The sequence below is a fragment of the Argentina silus genome (genome assembly GCF_951799395.1).
Source record: "Argentina silus genome assembly, chromosome: 16".
NCBI lineage: Eukaryota > Metazoa > Chordata > Actinopteri > Argentiniformes > Argentinidae > Argentina > Argentina silus.
In genome coordinates this window covers 11507088-11530803 of record NC_139670.1, presented here as the reverse complement: position 1 = coordinate 11530803, position 23716 = coordinate 11507088, and the positions used below count along the sequence as shown (strand labels likewise).

Genomic DNA, 23716 nt, shown 5'->3' with positions numbered 1-23716 from the left:
CTGCGTCCCTATTCGCTGGAAGAGCTTCCTCCTCGGCACCAGATGGGGCTAGGTGCTTGAAAGCGCGCTCAAGCCTTACATGTGTGATTGAATAGATTTTCAGCGAATAGGGACGCAGGAGTCCCATAGTGAGGGGTCTCCCTCATCTCCTTCAGAGAACCAGGGTTACAGATTGTAACCTTAAGGTTCTGCTATTGTCCCTGTCTCAGTGGCTCTATTGCAGAATCTAAGTGTATGTAATGTGCGGTATATCTGTGTGCTAGTTGATCTTTGTTCTCTTTGTTGTGCATCATGGTTTTTGTTGTGTTATTATCTTTGTTGGAAAAAAAACGAAAGAAAACATGTTAATTTGAAAAAGTTCTCCTGTTGTCCTTGACTGTGGCGCACGTGGATCCAAGGCTACCTGAAACAAGCTGACCAGGACCGCGATGGGAAAATGAGCTATGAGGAAGTTCAGGCCCTTCTCCAGATGATCAACATTGACCTGAGTGAACAGTATGCTCGCAGCCTCTTCAAGGTGAGGGGGAATACTGGAGATTAGCATTATTGTTTCCTAATTCCTTCCTGCCCATCTAGAAATACCTCATTTCAAATGATACGCCTGCAGTTGATACTTATGCACACTTGTGGCCATTAAGCTCTGAAAGTAAGTCATTGTTCATTAAAATCACGATTAGGGCACAGCCAATGACTTTTCAGCACCAGAGAACTAAGGAAATTCGACATTTGATTTCCTCATAATTATATTTGGCTTTGGTTTCCAGGGTAACAGTCTCTCTCTCTCTCTCTCTCTCTCTCTCTCTCTCTCTCTCTCTCTCTCTCTCTCTCTCTCTCTCTCTCTCTCTCTCTCTCTCTCTCTCTCTCTCTCTCTCTCTCTCTCTCTCTCTCTGTCACAGAAATGTGACCGCTCAGCAGACGGTAGTTTGGACCATGGGGAGATCGAGGTGTTCTGCAGGGAGCTGGTGCGGCGGCCTGAGCTGGACGCAGTGTTCTCTCGCCACTCAGCAAACGGCTGTGTGCTCTCCACCGTGGACCTGAGGGGCTTCCTGAAGGACCAGGGCGAGGACGCCTCGCTGGTCCACGCTCAGAGCCTCATCCTCACCTATGAGGTCAACAAGTGGGGTACGCTAAGGGACTAATTGCTATGTAATTCTCAACGAGAATTGCTATGCTAAGGGATAATTGCTAATTGAAAGCTATGCTTAAGTGCCAATTGCAAATCGGTTCAGTAATTTTTTATGACAATATTGATTCACCTCACAAACACTAGCTAGCTAGATTATAGCTGATAGGGAAGGAAACTGCAAGGTGGGCGTGGCTATGTCCTTCCCATACAAACTGTGTGTTTGTGTCCTGCCCAGTACAGCCCAGAAGAACCAGTACATGACGCCAAATGGTTTCACCTTGTACATGCTGTCCCGGGAGAATGATGTGTTTGACCCGGACCACTCCCGGGTTTACCAGGACATGACCAGACCTCTGGCCCACTATTTCATCTCCTCCTCACACAACACCTACCTCACCAAGGACCAGATCACTGGAGACAGCAGCACAGAGCCTTATATCAGGTACATACTGTGTACGCAGTGTACAGTACCCTCCATAAGTATTGAAAAGAGTCTTCTTTTAGCTCTACACTCCCAACTGTTTGGAACATTTACTAGGAGGTTGAAGTAGAGATTCTCAGCTTTAATTCAATGTTTTCTTTTTCCAGATACAAATTACAACCCTTTTTATACATCGTACCCCTATTTCATAGGTTCAGTCAACAGTTCAGTCAGGACAGTTACGTTGTTTCATGTAATTTGGTTTAATGAAATGTACAATTAGGTTTGGTGTAATGGATGGCTCTGCTCTGATATAGTTCCCCGCATGAAATTAAACAACATTATATATACAAATAATATACATAGCGGGGAGCCCATAAACTTCTAAACCTCCGCTTGAAATGAAACAAAATTAAATATCCAAAAATACGTAGTGGAGAGACCATGAACTTCAACCCCCCGTAGGTAGATTAGAACAGAGCGAACCTGCAGGAGGAAGCTGGTGTGGTGGTGGGATGCCCAACACGTACATGCCAGGGGGAACAACTGTCTAAGCACAACTCGCCTCTTATAGCCTGTCCCATGAACATGTAACATGATCTGCATAACATGAGATCAGCTGTCCGTCCCAGGAAGCCAGCTGCGTCCTCCTTGCAGTGCCTGACTGAACCTTTGTGATACTTCAATTTGGAACGTCATTCAAAATAAAAAGGATGGTCAACAGTGTGTGTGTGTGTGTGTGTGTGTGTGTGTGTGTTTCTATCCTTCCTCCCAGGGCTCTGATGCATGGCTGTCGCTGTGTGGAGTTGGACTGCTGGGACGGGGACCAAGGAGAGCCAGTCATCTACCACGGTCACACCCTCACTTCCAAAGTGCTCTTCACTGAAGTCCTCGAAACCATCGCTGAGTATGCCTTCAAGGTGAGCTGCCCTAAAAGACCCCTATATGTAGATGATCAGTATACTGGGGCAAATGCACTCATTTAAGTGAAATAGGCTGTGTCTCTGGAGATGACAGTATACAGTGCAAGGTGAACTTTGTGCAGGGTATTGCACGAAGGAATCTATTTTGAGAAAGATTGCTCATATTATGTCAGTCGTGTGTATGTGTGCAGAGTTAATCCTAGTTCAAACACTGCTCTACTGCTCATCTCAAAATAATAATCATTTCTATAATCACATCACATTCAGAGCGGCAATAGAGCCCTGTTTGAAACAAAGCATTTCGGCTGCCCGCCCTTTTGATGATAGTTTGGGTGCCATAGCCGCCGTATCGACAGAGAGTTGCTGCAGAGTGCCTCTCTTTAATGCACTGTGCCAGAGCAGCTCTGCTGACCAACTCAATGGAAATACTATATGAGACATGGCTTGGGCATAGTTTCTAGTGGCTTTCCACCACCCCCACAACCGAATGCAAAAGCAGGTGCAGTCAACATGAAACTATTTACTTGTCTTAGGATGTCTTCATACTGTAGACCTACTCCCTTACCGATATGGACTTTAATCAATCTGAATTCTTAGCACAAAGAAAGTTGGCCTAATAAAACTGTTCTGGTGGTTGGTTCAACGCTTTAGCTTCAGCCTTGCTTCTTCAATAGCTTTCTAACTAAAGAGTTACCACATACTGGCATATTATTTGTAACAGGTTTTTATTTCAAACTAATAATTGCTACATTTGACAACAGAAATAGGAATTATTTCATAAAAGACCACCACTCTGATGCCCGCTCTGCCTTCTCTCTCTTTGCCCCGCCTGCTGTGTGTCTGTCGTTAGTTTCAACTGTATGAAACTAATCTGACTGTTATGTCAGCGAAGGCTCCCAGCTGTGACAACCTGCACTTAATTTGATTTTCATTTTGGCTCGCCACCAGCGTGGCATCTAAACTAGGCCTTTGTTGACCTTGCGAGATGATTAATCTGGCCTGAGATCTAAATACCCAGAGTGAGTGTGTTCTATTGACAACCTGAGTTGGATACCTGGCCAGTCCAGGTGTGTATGTGTGTGTGTGTAGCAGAGGTAATTCTTGAGATGTGCTGATGGATGTGGGTCGATACTTGATCATTACATATTACTTTGACTCCATTTTGTGATCAATAGAATTCTCACCTGTATACTTGTTTGTCCTCTTCTACTGCCCACCATGTTCCTCTTCCCCCTCTCTCCAGGCCTCCCCCTATCCTCTGATCTTGTCCCTGGAGAACCATTGCTCTGTGGAGCAGCAGACGGTCATGGCCCGACACCTGCGCTGCATCCTGGGGGACAAGCTTCTCACCAAGCCCCTCAACAGACAAGAGCTCCAGAGTCTACCCTCACCAGAGGTGGGACTACTTAGCTAAAGCAATTTTGTTGGTTTATTTTTTTGGATGTGCAGTTGTGTTTTATGCTAACCCTAACCCTAACCCAGTCTCCTACACTCTCTTGTTAATCTCACCCTTACACTGTTTCTCTTTCTTCATTGTCATATTACAATCTCAATCTTTTCTCCCTCTCTGAAATGTCTCGTATCGCTCTACCCTTCCCTAACCCTTCATCTCTCTCTTTCTCTTGCTGTCATTTGTTATCTCAGCTCTTCTGGCCTGAACCAGACAAACACACTCCCCTATCTCTCTCTCCTTAGGGAGGGTGATTTCAATGGAATTTCAGTTTTGGAATTTCTAATAATAGAGGATTCACAGGCTCACAGATGTTTTAGTGAGGATTTAGACATGGCATTTGTTCCATATACAAACTCCTCACTACTGTCTCTGCCATAAAGAATAGAACAGTAGAGATGACATGACATAATATTTGGTGGCACTAAAGATTGGCCATTTTACCTGGGGCCTGTAGATGCCTAAAAAGTTTGTTTTGTAGTTAATCTTTTTTTTCAAGGCCTATTTTTCATGTCAGAAGCATATAATTGTATAATATTTTCACTTATATGCTGGGACAACAATAAGAATAAATACATATCTTATCTATACATTGTTTGTTAACAAAGACATTGGGATATAGGTATATCATTCATTCAAATGACCATTGCACAGCAGAACAAATCCCAGATCGTGCCTTTAATGAACTGCATAGTTTCATGAACTATCTGTTCTGGGAAAAAATATTGGAATACAATTAGTAGACAATGGTCCAATGATTCATATGAATAGTGAACCCTACTCTGTTGTATATGGAGAGAGAATCACTCCTTAGAAGCACATGTATCCCATGTAACCTATGTCAGTTGTCTGTGCATGTATCTACAGTATGTACTATGTATGTATGTGTTTGCTTGTGTTCATACATACACGTTAATGCGAGAGTGTGTGTGTGTGTGTGTTTGTGTATGTGCATGAATGCGTGCGTGCGTGTGTGTGTGTGTGTAGGAGCTGAAGGGGAAAATCCTGGTGAAGGGGAAGAAGGAGAAAGTGGTGGAGCAGGAGAGTTCCTCCAGCTCCTCAGAGTTCAGCTCATCAGAAGAGGAGAACAGCCGGGCCGAAAGCAAACAAAAAGCCAAAAAAGGGGAAAAGAAGGTGGGCGGCAACTTACTGATCAACTTACTCGTAGGAGCAGACAAAGTTGTAACTATGTACTTTAATGTGTACTATGTACTGAGTCTTTAATGTGTACTTATTGTGTGTATGTGTGTGTGTGTGTGTGTCTCCCTAGCCATGTGTCTCAAAACTGAGTCCAGAACTATCAGACCTGGTGGTATACACACGCAGTGTTGCTTTTAAGGGTTTCGCCCAGGCCGCCAAGAAACCCTCAACCGAGATGTCCTCTTTCTCTGAGAGTGAAGCCCTCAAACACATTAAAGACTCAGGTACTAATTGTGCGTGCGTGTGTGCGTGTGTGCGTGTGTGCGTGCATGCATGCGTCTGTTGTTTGTCCTAACTGTTTGTTTACTTGGTCCTGACTATTGTAGGTCACTAAGACAAAGGGCGGGCACAGTTTGTGCTGAAAGTTCAATGATGTTGAACTCTGGCCCGCACTTGCACTACCTTAAATGCATGTGCCACCTCTAGCAAAACAGTTGATTAGGCAACTGATTAGACAGCTGTGTCCTCGAGTAGAAAACAATGGCTCATCCGGTCTTGCCGCCAATCATGTGAAGGCAGCTTTAGCCAAGATTTCACATATGATTATAGAACTGGTCTTGATTATCTTTTTTCAGTTTGTTTGTTTTGACTCCCTTGTCCTCTCCTCATCTCTCTTTCTCCAACAGGGAAGTATTTTGTTCGTCACAACAGTCATCAGTTGAGCAGGATCTACCCCTCAGGGCAGCGCCTCCAGTCCTCCAACTATGATCCTCAGGAGATGTGGAACGGTGGTTGCCAGATTGGTTAGTACACGGTGACCCAGGATGCCATATTGATTTGGCACTACAATCAATACCATATCGTGGTATGGACAGAGGTTGTCAAATTATGACTCTGTTTGTCAGTCTGGTCTGCACTTAGCGATAGACATTTTCTCAATCATTTCCATGTGACTATTGAGTGGTTACACTCCAACTGTTCAAGTTCCATCCACTGCTAGTTGTGTTGTTTTACTCTGATGTTAGGTGAGATATTAAGCCCTAGAATTAAAGTTGCCCTAGCCCTAGGAACTAACGTTGTTTTGTTTCTCCAGTGGCACTGAACTTTCAAACACCAGGGGAACAGATGGATCTAAACAGGGGGCGATTCTTACCCAACGGTTGTTGCGGCTACGTCCTAAAACCCTCCTTCATGTACCAGCCTGACTGCAACTTCAACCCTGAGAACACAGGGGGAGGACCGGGACACAACCCCACCCAGCTCACCATCCGGGTAAAAGTTGACCATATATGGCCAGAGAGTGTCTTTTATACACTTGAGCTGCGCTTTAGTTTGCCCAGTACAATGAAACAAATGTTATAGTCCCAAATACCTAATTAAGTCCACCACACTTCAAATACTTTAACATATTTTACATATTGTAATGATATTGACCCAGGTCTGATGTTGTCATATACGGTTCTCACCTTTCACCAAATAGTTGTATTAATTTCATGCATTCACTCTTTATCTAACACAACTCTGCACATCCTGTACACCTTACTTGTTTACTCTTTTTCCTCGTCTCCCAAACTAGTCTTAATTTTCCTAATCCCACTTTTTTTCTCTCCCAGGTGATCTCGGCCCAGCAGCTTCCCAAGCCGGAGTGGGATAAGCCCAGCTCCATCGTAGACCCTCAGGTGTGGGTGGAGATGCACGGCGCTCCCATAGACAACTGCAAGAAGAAGACTCCCCGCGTAGACAACAATGGTAAATACCTGCTCTATCAATACATCTTCATAGACAACAATGGTGAATACCTGCTCTATTAATACATCTTCATAGACAACAATGGTAAATACCTGCTCTATTAATACATCGTCATAGACAACAATGGTAAATACCTGCTCTATTAATACATCTTCAGCCATTCTTACCGGGGTTTAAAGCTGCGATCCGCAGTTGCAAATTGGCTGACTGACCACTTTGTAAACAACATGGAAAACATGGTGTTGCACTTTAGTAAAACGAACCAAGACAGTTTAGCTAAGCGACTGTCCCCAGAAATGTTTTGCTATTGTAAAATCATAGTATGGTTTGAAGTTTCAGTCATTGATTATATATACATGTGGATAACAATAACTACTGACCTTTCAATGGAGAGATGGAGAGATGGCGATTTGCACAGCAAACACAGGAAACGCAGCTTATGGGATCTGTCATCTTGATTCGATTGGTGTCACCAACCTTGCCATAGCGCACATATAATGGTTCATTTCATACAATTCATTTTATAAATAAATTCATTTTCAAACATTCAAGTAGAAATATACATATATATTCAATTCAATACACAATAAGTATACATTTCATTTGAAATCATAAGACTTAATTTCATGATGGCTTAGATTTCTTTAAATTCTATAAATGATGTAATTTTCCTTCCGACAACTCGTACAAAAGACTCTTTCGCATTCCACTTTGAATACATTTGTTCATGTTTTCTCCAAATACGACTGCTTTAGAGAACAAACAAGTATAGATACCACAACCTCTCCCGTCTGTCTGTCTGTCTAGAAATGTTGACACCGAAGATAGAATTTATACTTCAGTATGACATCCACAACTAAGCCATTCAATGCCAAGTACTGAAGTGCAAGGTATCTTTGTAGTGGATGAAGAATCCCACTTGATCCCTTTCATACTGCTTCAATCAATCCAGCATTTTGACAACTTAAGTTATATTTGTACCCCTGCTTGTTTTCTGTTTAATGTCTATAGATAGCTGCCCAGTGAGACTTCACCTTGACTATTATTATCACTTTCTCAAAGTTCCACCGGTTAAGAGCAGTTTTTGACACATTTGGTAGAACACTGATGCTGTGATACCAGAGGCACTGTAACTCTTGGCTTGACAATCGAAGCAGTGGATATCAATACAAACAGGTCTTTTAGGAGTTCAAAAGGTTATGGTATGTGTCAATCATTGAGTCACTCAACCACCCTTGCTTCCATATTACATCAAAGTGGTACAATGGTAAGGAGAGATGTTATGGTCTGTACAGGCTTAGGAATCACAATTGTGTTCGCCGACACTAGACATCCCTGTATCTGTCAGTGCACACATGCCTCTTTCTGCCCAAAATGGAGATCTTTCATACTACATGTTTTTTTCATATGACACTAAACCAAACTCCAAACCAACAATTGTCTAACTATGTCAAAGGTGCAGATGATTGTTTTGTACCATTGATGTACCACACCTGGTTTTCACATGTACTCAAAGAAACAAAACAGGCCTTCTCAGATATATGTTTGCTGTACATGCAGGGAAGTGTAATACTGGCAGGTATATTGCTCTCAGCTGTCTTAATGAGTAAAGTCTGAGGGGTGTGAATTAAACTACTGTACTGCTTGATAAATATAAGGTCTTATCACATTTTTGGCAAGTCATGTGATGTTGGTGTAATGGCAATACCAAATCATCTTTGATGCCTGTTTCAGACACTTCTGTTTTGCTGTCAGTTTTCGTTCATTCTTTCCATATGATAATGCCTGATCTTTACACTGGCTTCAAACATACAGTAAAAACTACGGCTGTGAATGTAGAGCAAATCATCGGCTAAGAAATGTGCTTGTACAATTTCCATTAAAAATGCTTCTATTATGTCGCACACAACAGTGTATTGAAGTTGATGTTCCACCACCAAAAGAGAAGACTCCTTAGAGTTCAATGCACATACTGCAGTTGCAAGATAGCTTCTCTAAACTGTGAAGATTGATGCAATTGTTCAGCTCTTTCTAGTCTTTCATAGCATTCTTTCAAAGCATTTGTACAGTTTAGAAACATCAAGCCAGGTAACGCATGATGATGTACAGTCCATTATAGGTGCCCTATGCAGTCCAGATAGGACAGCAACATTTCGCTTGATCTTCAAACTCACCTGATCTACATTCTAGAAGTGTTGCTGAGTAGATTGGTACCAGAGATCATCTGATATAATCTAAAAATAATTGCGTACAGTTCATTATTCTGGGGCAATACTATTTCATCAGGGTAATTAATATATTAGAACAATTAAAAATACTTCTGGAGGCAATGCTATATCAAATATGATATGGTGATGATTGAATACATTTTAAAATAATTTTTACAAGCATTTTTGCTGATGTCAACAAATGCTTATTGTTTGAACCGTAACTTGTAGCTAAAGTACTTAGCCTGAAGTTTAGCTGTCAACATGCTAGTGGCATTGCAAATGGCCCTACATTTAACTGCTCTGTTTGTTCCTCCTCTCCTGTGTCAGGGTTTAACCCTCGGTGGGACTGTACCTTTAACTTCACCCTGCATGTGCCGGAGCTCACTCTGGTGCGCTTCATGGTGGAAGACCATGACTACACCTCCAGGAACGACTTCTTGGGACAGTTCACCCTGCCCTTCACCAGCCTTCGCACAGGTGTGTGTGTGTGTGTGCGTGTGCATGTCTGCGTGCGTGGCGTGTGTTTTTATATCCATTTGTCATGACATGCAAGCGCGCCGATCTCTTGACCTTTGAAAACTGTTTTTTTTTTTCAAATATGCAACTCACAAATGCTAAATAATCTCTGGTTAAAATGATCAATTTGATGCATTCAAACTACCACGTGTAGTCCATCAATGCCCAAACATCAAAAGACTGTGGGCCATGCCTTTCCCTTTTATAACCTTCAGGCAGGAAGTTCACCTGGCTGGCAGGATGGCACTTCTGAGCAACTCTGCCCTTTGGGGTTGTGGGGTGTGTTGTCAGGCAGTGTCTAGTTTTTAAGTTATTATTAAGTTTAGTTATTATGTAATCGAATCTATGTAGAGAGAATGTACAGGTTATGTACTGTGTGTACTGTACTGTATGTTTAGAATGTACAGTGCTTTCGGAAAGTATTCAGACCCCTTCACTTTTTCCACATTTTGTTGTGTTATAGACAAAGCGAAAACTGGTTTTTTAGACTTTCAGTAAATTTATTAAAATTGAAATACAGAAATACCTCATGTACACAAGTATTCAGATCCTTTGCTATGACACTCTTAAAATCCTAATCCACACAGTGTGTAATTGATTCCTATGCAAATCAGAGACCCTCTAAAAACAAAGATATTAATTCCAAAATTATATGAACTATTATCCTTGCATTAAGATGGACTCAATTCAATTTATTGAGTGATTTGTTGATGACATTTTAGCTAATTTTAAGAGTGTCGTAGCAAAGAATACTTATGTACATGAGGTATTTCTGTATTTCAATTTGAATAAATTTACTGAAATTTAAAAAAATGTGTTTCGCTTTGTCATTCTGGGGTATTGTGTGTGGATTGATGGCAAATTCTTTTAATTTAATCCATTTTAAATTGAGTCTATAACACAACAAAATGTGGAAAAAGTGAAGGGGTCTGAATACTTTCTGAAGGCACTGTATACTGTATGTGGCACCATGATTGAATGAGTCCCCAACCATGGACTTACTCTTAAAGGTTGTTTTTTTTCTCACCTCTGTCCTCCTTTCTCCCCCAGGTTACCGGCATGTCCGCCTGCTGAAGGTTGATGGCTCCAGCCTGTCTCCCGCCTCTCTCTTCATCCATGTCAAAGTCAGCCCCATCCACACCAGCCCCACCAAGACCTCTGCCAAATCTCCAGCCATGTCGTCATCCAGGAAACCCTAACTCTCTTTAAATATCAGAATGTAACATTCAAGCTTTCTAAAAGCTGTTCCTAATGGCTATGACTATGTGTAATCTGTAGCGACCAGGGAATGTGATCGCTTGAAAGAAATATTTCATTTACCAACACTTTTAGTCCCTAAAAAGCACTTTCTAAAATGGAGTGTCCTACCTGACACTCGGTTTGCATATAAACATGCTGTTACTGCCAGGGGAGTTCGAGGGGAGTGGACTGACCGCATTTCTGTCTCTGGTGTCCAACACTGCAAAGCCATTGCGGGGGGGTATTATTATTTTTCGGGAGGATGTTGTTGTTTGGAACTTCAGTCCAGTGTCAAACCCATCCCTTAACCCATCAACTACCATTCATCATCAACTACCATTTTTATATTAGCTTTTATATTATATTTTAAGAGCTTATTAAGCCTGCTGTTGACTGAGGGGCCAAGTGAAGACATTTCAGACGATTTGTTTGAAATGTATTCAGATTTACAAAATGGAGAAGACCTGATTGCATAACTATTCACTCCTTTACTATGGCACTTCTAGAATTAACTCAAATGCAAATGTTTCTTCAACAAGTGACATACCTATGTTGTTGAAATACCTTCTCTTTGGCAGGTCCCTCAATTGATTTGTTTGAACTTGAGCTTATTATAGAAGTGCTACAGCCCAGGGGTGAATACTGCAATCAGGTCTCTTTCAGTTTTTTTTATTTCAATACATTCTAGAAAATATCTGCAACACTATACTCTATCATGATCCCTGGCTGTCTGTGTTCTGTGTGATTGGACCAAACCCACAGAGCTGAACCAATCCCCTATAAGAGTTCAAGGTTGATGGGATGTTGATAGCTAAACCGTCCTTTCTGGCATCTATGTCCAACATTGAACACATTTTCTGTGTATGTCATATATACAACATTATTGTTTTAAGTTTACTATCCTATGCAGCATGACATAATTGTTTCCTAGGGAATAGATTTATTCCTAGGGAATAGATTTTTAACAGAACTACTCTGGATATGATATACATTGTTCCTAAGACTCTAGGGCTCATACGGCTTAGAGTTAGATTCAGACCAAAATTAGGTTACTAAGACTAACCCTAGTTATATACAAAGTTGTAACAATGTAGAAGTTAGATTTTATATTAATCATTGTTAGATGTTATATTTAAGTTTTAAAGTTATTAGAGCAGTACTAGGATATTTTTCAAGATATTAAATGTATTTGAAGCATATACTAGACATTGGGAGTGTAAGAGAATTTGACTTTTAGTAACACTTTACAGTAAGAATACCTTAATTAACATTAACTAATGTAGTAAGAATATTAGTATTAGTATTAGTTTTAGTTAAAGTCGTTTTGTCGTTTTGCACGTTACTGCCCTCTCTGTCCCCACTGAACATTTGGAAACGTACATATGCTAAGTTATCTAATAGCGGCAAAGAAATATGCAAATAGTGCATATCCTTGTAAACAAATAAAAGGTCAAATAGGTGCTTACCCATTCCTTCATAGCAACTGATTTATCATGACCATTTAGCGCAATTTACAGCTCAAAACGATATACTGAAACTTTAAGCTATTTATTTGACACTATGGTAAAGTGGAAACAACAATTCAACAATTCATACTTATCAATGGCCAATATGTATTTGTTAAGCACTACTTTGTAGTACTTACTAGTAATCTACTACTTTTTTACCCATTGTAAAGTGGGGTTTACAATAGGGGTTGTACTAATGCAGTAATTTGATTTGATGAATGGCAGGTGTACTTTTAATGTGAACAATTTGGCAAGGTGGGTGGACCACCCTTTAATTTACAGTATACCCCCTCACACACACAAACAAGTATTCTAACATGAGTCTTGAGCATCTCACGTGTAACTCGTGTACAGAACATACTGTATCTTGCTTTGCTTTGTGATGTGACATCACTGCAAGTGACAAGTGATAGCACTAACATTAAAAATGTGTTGTGCAAGGAGGTTATTGAGACTGAAGAGGAGAATCTTTGTGAGAGTTTGAGAGGCTTTAAAGGTTTAAGAGTTTTTAAATGTTTCTAGACTAGCCTTGAAATAGAGGCACAGTTTGATTCATATTTATATATAATCTGTAGTTGTTAGCAATGATGTTTGTTTCATGTTTGAAACTATCTTAGAATTGTTTTATGAAGTTACATGTAGTTGAATATGAAGATTTAGGAAGTTGTTTTCCAATATTTATATTTACTGCAGTAAAATTATGACAAAGAATACTTTGAATGGAACATGTTTTATGTAACATGCTTCATGTGACATTCATTATGGTTTCCATGGTATTTATAAAGTATGTGAAAGATCAGAGTAAGGAGTGTACCTGACATATATGGTAGCAATTATAAAGAGAAAAAACAGTACAATGTAATTGTAAAGCAAATGTAAACATTTTACGTCATGCTTTTAGTGTTATATTTATTGCACTTATTTGTATTTATTTTAAAATGTCTTTAGATTTTTTTTTCTTTTTTTTTTCTTTTGGCATACCTGTTGTTCCGTTCCAATAGCCAAACTCATACAGGTCATGCAGGTGGTATAAAAATTTTCTAAAACGAAAGGTTTGAATTACACTTTCAGTTGGCCAATATGAAATATTACAAAGCTTTACTGAGTCAACAACATCAGAGCAATGAAGGTTTCCCGAAAGCAATAGAGAATGAAGTTCATGTAAAGTTGTTGTTTTTTCGTTAAAATATATTTATTTAGTTTTTGGTTCAAATATATTTCTTTGTTGTGCAGTTAGCTTTTCTTGATTGCTCACACCATTTGCATGAAACTGAAGTTCATATGCTCACAGAAATAACATACATGAGCACAACAGTAACATTTTCAGCAAAACAGTTCTCATTGCTTCACACAAAATGCAAGCTACAAAACAGTTAACACAACTCTCTACATACTTATGACACAATAATCTATTGAGTAAGTGTTGACAAACACTTTTTGTCAAAAAATGTTCTTAGAGCATATAGCTATTACAGTGAGTCTCTACTCTACTGTTCCAGATCCATTTTTCTCCAAACTGTCCTCTGGCAGTCACTTGGGTACATGATAATACTCGTCTTATCTGTCCACAATTGCTCAACACTTCAACTGACAGTAATGCAATTTTTGTTGTTGTAAGTATGTGCTTCTTTCTGAACATTTTAGATGGATTTAATTTATATTTATAGGAAGCATTCATATTCGCTGTAACAGAAGCAGAGCCACACAAAAAGATACAGTCCAACGTTTTTCTGCTGAGTGAAACTCTCTTCCACCTTTGTTTTTAATTGAATGTTGGCCAACCTGCACAATGCATTTTGATGGTTATAGTTACTATTTAGTGTGTAATTATGAAATTAATGGTGGAATTAAGTTTTCAATGAATAACAAATGATACTGATGTGTTCAAAGTTTTGAGAGTTGTAGTGCATTTTGCAAAAGAAATGTGGTGTTTTGGCAAACGTGTAACTGTTTTGAAAAGTTTAACAATGTTTCAAGAAATGTGCTAAAGCAATCGTGAAAAACTGTAATCCATTCTACTATGCTTTTCTGCTGCATAAGATATTGTGAACATGTACATATCAAATTGCCTTTGTATTTCAATCTTCAATATATATTCAGCATATCTCTTTAAATGAACTATATTCTGTCAATTCTGGATTATATCCAGTGAGTTTCAGATACTGTAATGCTCTTTCTTCTCTTAGGTAGTGTTTTTAGTTTTACTCTAGTCAGCATTGCAATTTTGTAACTATAAGACTTGCATTTCTTGGTTTGTGTCAAGATTTCAGATGATATTTATTTACGTCATGTCACTGTAATCGTTGATGGCTTTACAGGAAGTTGTGAAGGACTGTCTGTCAGTAGCTGGTACTATGCAAACAGGTGTAACAGAAGTATTATTGATACTAATACTAATGTTATCAGTATTGTAGGCTGTTTATGGCTGTGATGATGGCTGTATCAAAAATAACTGAAATTGTTGATTGAATGATGCGTTTCTCAATAAATAAACAGGCCCAAGTGTGACATGAGGGTCAGCATTTAAACATGGTTTGATCCCAATTTGATTTCATGCAGTCTCACGTGTGTAGTTACAGGAATTAAAGTCAAGAAAGGCAAATGTATCCCCATTGTTTTCAATTAGAAGGATGTATTTTGTACGCTCCTCAACCATAGTGGCACACTTTGCTTTTTTTAAAGATAAAACGGCATTGGGGCGACACATTGACAGCTCTCTTATGCCTGCACAAATGATGCAACAGAACACACCTTACTAATCAGAAACTCCCATCAAGCCAAGTGTCCAAATACTTTTGATGAGGTGAATTAAGTAATTGAGGTGGTACACTGTACATCTTGGGCAGATCCTTTTTTCTCCAAACGTACCTCTTGCAATCACTTCATCCTTGACTTTCCTTGATGTCTCTTTGGTCTCCATGTTGACAGACACCAATAGCAGACTCCAAAGGCAAATGCAAAGCCTAGAATCAATACTAGACATTGACAACTCTCTTATGCCTACACAAATGAGGTGACAGAACACTCCTAACTAACCAGAAACACCAATTGTCAAGCCAATTTTCCAGTACTTTTGGTACCCTTAAATAGGGGGACTATGTATAAAAAGGGTTTGTAATTTCTAAATGGCGAAACCAATATGAAAAAAGAAAACTGAATTAAAGCTGAGAATCTTCACTTTAACATATAGTATTGTTTGATTTCAAATCCAAACTGTTGGAGAAGAGATAAAAGAAGACCAAATGCATCCTCTTTCCAATACTTATGGAGGGCTATACTATACTTGCACTTCATAGGCTATAGCAGGAATATCTAAACTTTCAGATATGTGTTGCCCCATCTAGGTTGTTTGAGTCCATGTATTGTTTTCAGATATCTGTGGGGCAGGGCAGTGATGGGTGTGGCCACTGTCCTCCCTCAACTGCTCCCAGAGATAAGAGCCAAAACCACAAGTGTCACTGTGACCGTCTCAGTGTTATGATCTCTCTCTCTCTCTCCGCTCCAAAATGGCAGATTCAAACCTCCCGTAAGAATCTCTATCCATTTAGAATGATTGCTTTATCAATATGTTGTTGAATATTATAGTAACCCTTTATTTTACAGCCCAGTTCATATATATTTTGATGCACTGATATGATGCTGGGTATATACTGGGTATGGTGTGGCTTATATTATGTTGCTTGATTTATTACTTTAGTGACAAGAGCTTGGCAGATGAGGACGGCAGTATCCTGAGTACGAAAAAGAAACAGAGAAAAAACAAGGAGGACACCTGGAGACCAGATGGATCAAGAGACCCTTTTGCCATGGTGTGCATTGTGTGTGTGTGTGTGTGTGTGTGTGTGTGTGTGTGTGTGTGTGTGTGTGTGTGTGTGTGTGTGTGTGTGTGTGTGTCCCAAAATGGCTCCCACAAAATGGCTTCCCCAGCATCAATGCCTCAGTCCTGTAGCTCATCACCAGTCAAACCTTTCTCCTCCAGCTGGACGCTCTCCCTGAGGAGAAGCAGCAGGAGTTCCAGAGAGCGCTGCACCTCTTCTCTCTGGGCAGGGGGCTCCCCAAGACCTTGGAGGAGGCCAGTGGACACAGCTACCGCTTCTGGGACACCCAGCCCGTCCCCAAAATAGGTAAGCTAGTACTGTAAGCTTTTGGATTTCAAAGCTGATATTCCCTTCCTGTAGTTAAACTGCTGAGGGCAAATGAATTTCAACTCCATCGTTTATCTTCGATGTTATCTATGTTTTGGCAATGCATCAGAATGTCTATTCATGTACAGCTGTTTTTTTTTTCGATTGCACCTCGACTCAAGGTCAGTGAAATGCAGAATTGTGTTTCAAATACAATATTCAAAGATAGAAGTTGCAATCGTGTCCAAATAAGTGTGGTAAAGAAAGTACAACATTATCATGGCTACATTCCAGCACATGGACACGGACACACGCACGCACACACACACACACACACACACACACACACACACACACACACACACACACACACACACACACACACACACACACACACACACACACACACACACACACACACAATAGCATACCATTAAGAATGCGTGGCACAACTTGATTGAATCTGAGTGGTACTATATGCTAGTATAGATATTGGGACACACAACTCATGTTTTTTGTTTCCTCAGGGGACAATGTGACCTCTCATGGTCCTATTGAGGAGGAGAAGGCCAGTGTTCGTGAGGAGCCCTACACCCTACCCCAGGGCTTCTCTTGGGACCCCCTGGATCTGGGGAACTCTGGGGTGGTGAGTGACACTTTGTCTTCCTGTCTTCTCCTAGCAGCTCCTTCCTTTAGCTCTATCACACCTAGAATAGAATACTTCCAGATAATCAATAACATAACACAAAGTGTAAGGCACCAAATGGACCAACCTTTTGCATTTAAATAGGCAACTTTTAGTCTCTCTCTTTCTCCATCGCTTTCTCTCTTTCCTAGCTGAGAGAGCTGTGCATCTTTCTGAATGAGAACTACGTGGAAGAGGATAATAACACACTCAGGTTTGACTTTAGCCCTGAGTTCCTGCTTTGGTGAGTGAAGCCTTTAACTTTCTAGAGAAACAAAAACTTGTTGTACAATTGTTCTAATGGATCCTCAAATTCTAATTCCCTCTCCTAGTCTTATTTTCCTACGAAGAATTTTCTTGACCTGTCTTTTTCCTAATCTCTCCCCACTTCTCCATTGCTCTCTCTTTCCAGGGCCCTGCGTCCCCCAGGTTGGCTGCCCCAATGGCATTGTGGGGTGAGAGTGAACACCAATCAGAAGCTAGTAGGCTTCATCGCTGCAGTTCCTGCTACCATACGTATATTTGACACGTGAGTCCCTGCCTCAAGGGTCTCATAGGGGCAGTTTCCTGAATTACTTAATTCCTGAATTTCCTAAATTGCACCTTCAATGGATATCACCTTTTAGTCTAGGAGTAGTTTAATCTGTGTTTGGGTCTTTATGACTCTTAAATTGACAGATGTGTTGATATGTTGCACTTTTATATTGTTCATTATCATGTGCTTGAAATCTGTATGTTAGCATATCATTGTGTTCCTTTTGTACTATCTGACTGTACCTATTTTACTATCTGTCTGTAGTATCTTAGCACTAAAACAAATTCCTCTATATTCTATATTCCCAGGGAGAAGAAGATGGTGCAGATCAACTTCCTGTGTGTGCACAAGAAGTTGCGTTCCAAACGTATGACGCCGGTCCTGATCAGGGAGATCAATAGACGGGTTAACCAGCAGGGGGTCTACCAGGCAGTCTACTGTGCCAGCGTGGTACTGCCCAAACCTGTGGGCACCTGTAGGTGGGTTTCATTCATATACGTTACACACACACACACACACACACACACACACACACACACACACACACACACACACACACACACACACACACACACACACACACACACACACATATATATACAGTACTTAACATAGGACTTTCAATATCAGTGAATGATCAAAACCTTTAGTCTATTTGTAATCATGTTTCATTCTGACAGTTACTGGCATCGCTCTCTGAACCTTCGTAAGCTGATCGATGTGAATTTCTCTAGCCTGAGGGGGAACATGACCCTACAACGTGCACTCAAGCTCAACCGCCTGCCTGAGGTTAGTGAATAGCGCCCTCTGTGGTCACTCTCTACTACTGCGACTTCAATGCAATGCACTGGCTGCAGCAACACTTCACTGTAGTCTCTTATGCTGCTTACTTTGAGATCTCTGATTTTTTACCACTCTGAGCTATCTCAGAATCAACCAAAGGATGCAATTTCTGGAGCTATCTGGGAGATTGAAGTCAGAGTTTCAGAGGAGTATTTAAACACAGCATCACCATCTTAACATTTTCACAGGTTTGCACAGATGGTTTGCATCTTTCCTGTACTCAGCACTCAGCAAAGGAAAAACTGACAAATCAAGAGAAACTGACAATATATATAGCTCTCTTTCTCTCCCTCGCTCTCTTTCTCTCAGGCCACGAAAACGCCCGGTTTGCGTCCCATGACAAGAGATGATGTGTCAGGAGTACACACTCTACTCCAGAGGTACCTGCAGCAGTTCCACCTGACCCGTATCCTGTCTGCAGTGGAAGTGGAGCACTTGTTGTTGCCACAGAAAAACGTGATTGACACCTATGTGGTGGAGGTCAGTGTCCACTCCTTTGAATACCTTAGTCAGTCCCTGCGTCCCAACAGTCTTTTCTCTACTCCTCATATCTTCTCTTCTCGTTTCCTTCTCAAACACATTGTAGGAGAATATCAAAGGTTAAGAACATTTAGAGACATTAAAGAATGCGTTTTGAGACATTAAAGAGATTTTTAAAGGATTAAAGGATTTTTTTTTCTTATCTCATAAAACCACAGAGTCCTCAGTTTAGGGCCATCAAACATGAGTTTGAGTTTGTGAGTGCTAATTGTAGAAAAATGTGATTGTGACTTGTCTGAAATATGTAAATCATGAAATACACAAGTAAAATATCCATGTTTCAACACTCACCATCTGATCTGAAGATCTGAACAATTCTAAAGGTGCACTTCACAATTGTCAACCTCATATTCATTATCTCCAGCACAATAACAGTGTATACATGTGTGAAAACAGCAATTTTCTATGTTGTGTAGTCAAAAAGATAAAAAGAAAAGAAAAAAGATGTCACCAAGGATCATTTTGTTTTTAAATTCAGTGATTTTCTAAAGCTACAGCCGCAAACACCCTCCCGCTGGCTGAAACATTTTGTATGCATGACTCTGACTGTGACCTCTGACCCTGACCATGGCGCTTTATCTTCATCCATAACCTGTACATCCCTCCTACAGAGATCTGATGGTGTGGTGACAGACGTTGTGAGTTTCTACACCCTCTCCTTCAGGGTGATGAACCACCCAGTACACCGTAACCTGAGGGCAGCCCACTCTCTGTACTGTGTCTGCACTGCCACGGCTCTGCCTGACCTCATGGAGGACACACTCTTCCTGGCCAAAGCTGTAAGTGTTTACGCAGCAACGTTAGCATTGTGCCGTAATGTGACCTTCCTCGGGACCTGAACTGCCTTGGTTTTGGTTGGCTAGTGGTATTGTCTGTATTGGTGTTTTCACACCAATTATGGTATTTTGGATATTTGGTGTTTTTACATTGGCATATTCACCCCAGATGAGGGTTTGTTGCCCTAGGTTGGACCCTTTTTGCGTTATGATAAAATCTCTATATATATAGATATGTATATGTAGGGTAGCCAAGCTGTGCGTATGTGAGATTAGGGCTAAATTGCAAACTGACCCCCACAGTATTGACAAAACCTATCCAAACCTCTGAATGTTAAAGGGAGGTTTCGATGTCTTCACTGCAATGGACTTGATGGAGAACAGGAGTTTTCTGGAGAAGCTGAAATTTGGCATCGGGGACAAGAACCTGCACTACTACCTGTACAACTGGAGATGTCCCAGCATAGGTCCAGATAAGGTATAGTACAGTAACAAATAAACTAGCAATGTTTCACAGCTCTGTCCACTTACTTGGTAGTTACCAGAATATGATATGGTAACAATACTTTTTGGTATTTACTTCAAATAATACTTCTAATACACCACAATAGGTTCTTACCATGCCACTACATACTGCCTAGTGGTGGTTCACTTGATGAATAACAAAGAAACAATTTCATCATGTAATTTCCCATAAATAGCTGGTAAATTCTGTACAGTAAAATTAATGTTTGCAACTGTATTTGGAATAAGATGAGGACCAGTGAATTAAGTGCTCGCGAATGAATGATATAATCATGACTTGAAACATTGAATTGAGGAAAAGTATGTTGTTTTGGCAGGTGGGCTTGGTGCTTCCCTGACTCCATACAGTATATGGTCATATATAGGTTGGAAGAAGAGGCGGGATGCAAGGAAGACCTGACCAATAGAGAACAAGTTTACAGTAAACATGTTGTCCCCCACAAATTATGTAGTCCCCTCCTTGTCTGAATTGGTGACAATTATTAAAACGTTTGTGACTGAAACGTTTCTGGAACGTGTAGTGCTAATTTGATTCATTATCAGTCTTGCTTCTTCCAACTTTGCGTTTATTTGAAGGCAGTCAACAGATTCGCGCGCACACACACACACACACACACACACACACACACACACACACACACACACACAAACACACACACACACACACACACACACACACACACATACACACACACACACACACAGAATGAGGAATTGACACAAAGATCAATAAAATGTCCATGAACAAAGTGTATTTTAAGTCTTACAGTATGTGGCAAAATGTCAGCATGTTTACTATGGTTATGAGCTCTTCTATACCAAGTTCAGCACCTGAAGACAAAAATGACAAGAACACAACCTTGTGATGAATTCATCATGACAACATTTCCATCAGATGTATTGGATGGATTATTAACAATAAAAAATCGCTTTGACACTATTTCTAGACACTTGGATTCTATAAAAGTATATAATACTCATCACCTGAATATCATTGAGATTCTGATTTTAATGAAGTGGTAAGATGGATTGCCATTTGATTAGTTAGTAGATTCTATTCCTGCTACTCAGCAATCCAAAAAACTATCATTTCTATTTGAATCAGTGATTCTGGTTTGATAAATGTCCTCAATGAAAACTAATGTATACTTAAAGTTTTGAACTTTTGACAGACTGTTACGTTGTTAATGTTATCAGTTTTTTGTTTTGTGTTCAGAGCTTTGAAAGTTGAGCACATAAATCAAAATGACCATCAAAGCTATAAAAAGATTTAAATGTGGGGAAGTACTCTCTCTAAGAGTATTTCCATGGTAATCACTAATGTTAAGGATAGAGAAAGAGACAGTAAACCTGTTGTAGGGAAGTGTGTTACTGACCCTGTGATGTGTGGCTCTGGGTTGCTCTGGGTACTTCAACAGGCGATTCACGTAACCTCTTGTGACCTATAAGCATAGAAATGAAGGTGTCAATGCTATTTGGGACACAGCTATGGTGGCAAGTTGGCATTCTCTCTCTCTCTTTCTCTCTCTCTCTCTCTCTCTCACACACACACATAGACACACACACACACACACACACACACACACACACACACACAAAGTAAGGTCTTACCTTGAAGTCGTCCAGCCATGTCCTGTGGTCGTAGACAGACTTGGTCATGTTTATCTTTTTCAGTATGGCTTGGTTCTCCAGAGAAATCTTCACCAGCTCTCGGTTCCTCAGGTCTGCGTTAACACTGGACACACAACAGGAAGTGTGTGGTCATAAATATAATATATATATATATATATATATATATATATATATATATATATATATATATATATATATATATATATATATACAGTTCGGTGTGCAATCATAGCTGTGACAGTGCACTGCACTCCACTTACAGTATAAGAGCTCACAAATCAACATGTAGTAGTGGTCAAATTAAACGTGATGTGATTTTGTTAAATATTTTGTGTAAATCATGTTCAATTGTATATGAGAGGATTTACACACATGCATCTGAAGTTAAAAGTCAGCCCATTTATAGTAAGGTACACTAGGATCAACCCAGTAGCCCCATACACCCAAACGTGGGTACACTGAAGTGGTTGTTGTACTGTATCTTGCTTACTAAGAGTATGACTACAGTAGTATCGTTGATAAGACAACGCAATGTGGCCACACCTGGGTTTGGGCTGGTACTCGTTCCAGTTGTCCAGGTCTCCCTTGGTGCCCATGGTGCGGGCGATCCTGGACACCAGCAGGCGATTGTCTCTCTCTAGCTCCATCAGACGCTCCTGCTCCATCTACACAACACAGGAGTGGGTGAATGAGGTTGTCAATGTCAGGCCATGCAGAAATCGGCGGAAGTGGGTGTGTCCAGTATTATGAGTATGCAGGGTATAGTAACAATCTATTGAGTAACCTGAATGGTACCTGAATTTTCTTCATTTTAAGATGACAGTGCAGGTATGTCCTCGGAGCTTTGTTGTCAACCATTGGTTTAGCTGTTAAGCATTGAAATTGCATATCAGTAAATTTTTCAGGGATAACTATTATTAGAAATAGTACATGTTTTCAATGCAGTCAGCAGACTCTATTATGGTGTTTTGAGAGAGAAATATAATAACTCACTTTTCCCCATCCTGTCCATGTGGTATTTGTAGTGCTCGCCATCCCACATTTTTCTCATATTATTGTATTGTCCAGTCGTCCCAACAATAGCTGGGAAAGCTAAATAATCAGCTTTGTTCATAGCTGCAGACACCGCTGATCTACTCGAGGATAATGTTGAGTGAAACACAGCCTTCAAGAGTATGGGGAAAGAACCTTCATTCGGAACTACGTTGATATCCGCTTCATTGTTGCGCTATTATGACATGGATGGGTGCTCAAACTGACACAACGGCAACGGCACTGTCAATGAGAGTCAGCTGCTCCCACCCTTCTCACTGAAGTGTTCCACTTGTCCACTATCACAGATGGAAGTCATCTTTATTATGACGCACCTACTTAAGAACTCCGCTTTTTTGATTCCTAAATGTAAATTGTGAGCCCATGCGCTGTAATGTTTTTACCTTCATTTCTCATGCCCTGAAATGTGGATTAATACAACTGATCAATGTATTTAAGACACATATTTATAATAATATCTATAATAAAAACTATAATATCCCCAACACCATGTTCACAAAGCTGGAGACCTTTTTGACGACGATAGCGTCGATGTTTTGTTCTCATTGAAGCCTACTACCTACAGTGCCCTCAAGCATTTTATCTTCTTTTAGCTCTATATTCCAACAGTTAAAGTAAGCTAAAATAAGACAAAATGCTGGAGCGCCTTCATCAGAGAGCATTTTCCCCATGAGCCACAATGCTACTGCAAGTAGACGGGGTACAAGTCTGTCCAAAAAGC

General features: G+C 40.3%; 3 protein-coding genes across 4 annotated transcripts in view; 2 read left to right on the top strand and 1 right to left on the bottom strand.

Annotated features, from left to right (window-relative positions):
• LOC310817219 (1-phosphatidylinositol 4,5-bisphosphate phosphodiesterase delta-3-A-like) overlaps positions 1–10734 on the top strand; it is a gene marked incomplete at both ends in the record, with an annotated part of 18966 nt that extends 8232 nt beyond the window's left edge. The window contains 12 exons of the mRNA XM_083687660.1: positions 399–517; positions 897–1122; positions 1367–1568; positions 2323–2467; positions 3714–3866; positions 4908–5054; positions 5191–5344; positions 5747–5863; positions 6154–6332; positions 6674–6809; positions 9347–9496; positions 10586–10734. Of these exons, the coding sequence (XP_083543786.1) occupies positions 399–517; positions 897–1122; positions 1367–1568; positions 2323–2467; positions 3714–3866; positions 4908–5054; positions 5191–5344; positions 5747–5863; positions 6154–6332; positions 6674–6809; positions 9347–9496; positions 10586–10734 (1877 nt within the window). The remainder of the gene's footprint in view (positions 1–398; positions 518–896; positions 1123–1366; positions 1569–2322; positions 2468–3713; positions 3867–4907; positions 5055–5190; positions 5345–5746; positions 5864–6153; positions 6333–6673; positions 6810–9346; positions 9497–10585) is intronic.
• A 5054-nt stretch (positions 10735–15788) lies between these two features.
• LOC310817218 (glycylpeptide N-tetradecanoyltransferase 1-like) lies at positions 15789–20767 on the top strand (the record flags this gene model as incomplete). The annotated part of the gene is made up of 12 exons (XM_083687659.1): positions 15789–15808; positions 15980–16091; positions 16262–16406; positions 16934–17052; positions 17244–17335; positions 17504–17620; positions 17935–18105; positions 18307–18415; positions 18779–18949; positions 19621–19788; positions 20126–20263; positions 20628–20767. 12 exons carry the CDS (start codon positions 15789–15791, stop codon positions 20646–20648), a joined length of 1383 nt encoding a protein of 460 aa, XP_083543785.1. The 3' UTR covers positions 20649–20767.
• Positions 20768–21002: 235 nt separating this feature from the next.
• On the bottom strand, positions 21003–23150 carry LOC310817448 (sperm axonemal maintenance protein CFAP97D1-like). 2 transcript variants are annotated; one of them, XM_083688054.1, is made up of 6 exons: positions 22936–23150; positions 22738–22808; positions 22486–22607; positions 21922–22045; positions 21687–21752; positions 21003–21141 (listed from the first exon to the last, which is right to left on the bottom strand). In XM_083688054.1, exons 1-6 carry the CDS (start codon positions 23054–23056, stop codon positions 21124–21126), a joined length of 522 nt encoding a protein of 173 aa, XP_083544180.1. In that variant the 5' UTR covers positions 23057–23150; the 3' UTR covers positions 21003–21123. The 2 variants fall into 2 exon arrangements, with proteins under 2 accessions (XP_083544180.1, XP_083544179.1); XM_083688053.1 differs by having other exon boundaries at positions 21118–21141; positions 21661–21752.
• Positions 23151–23716: the final 566 nt, after the last annotated feature.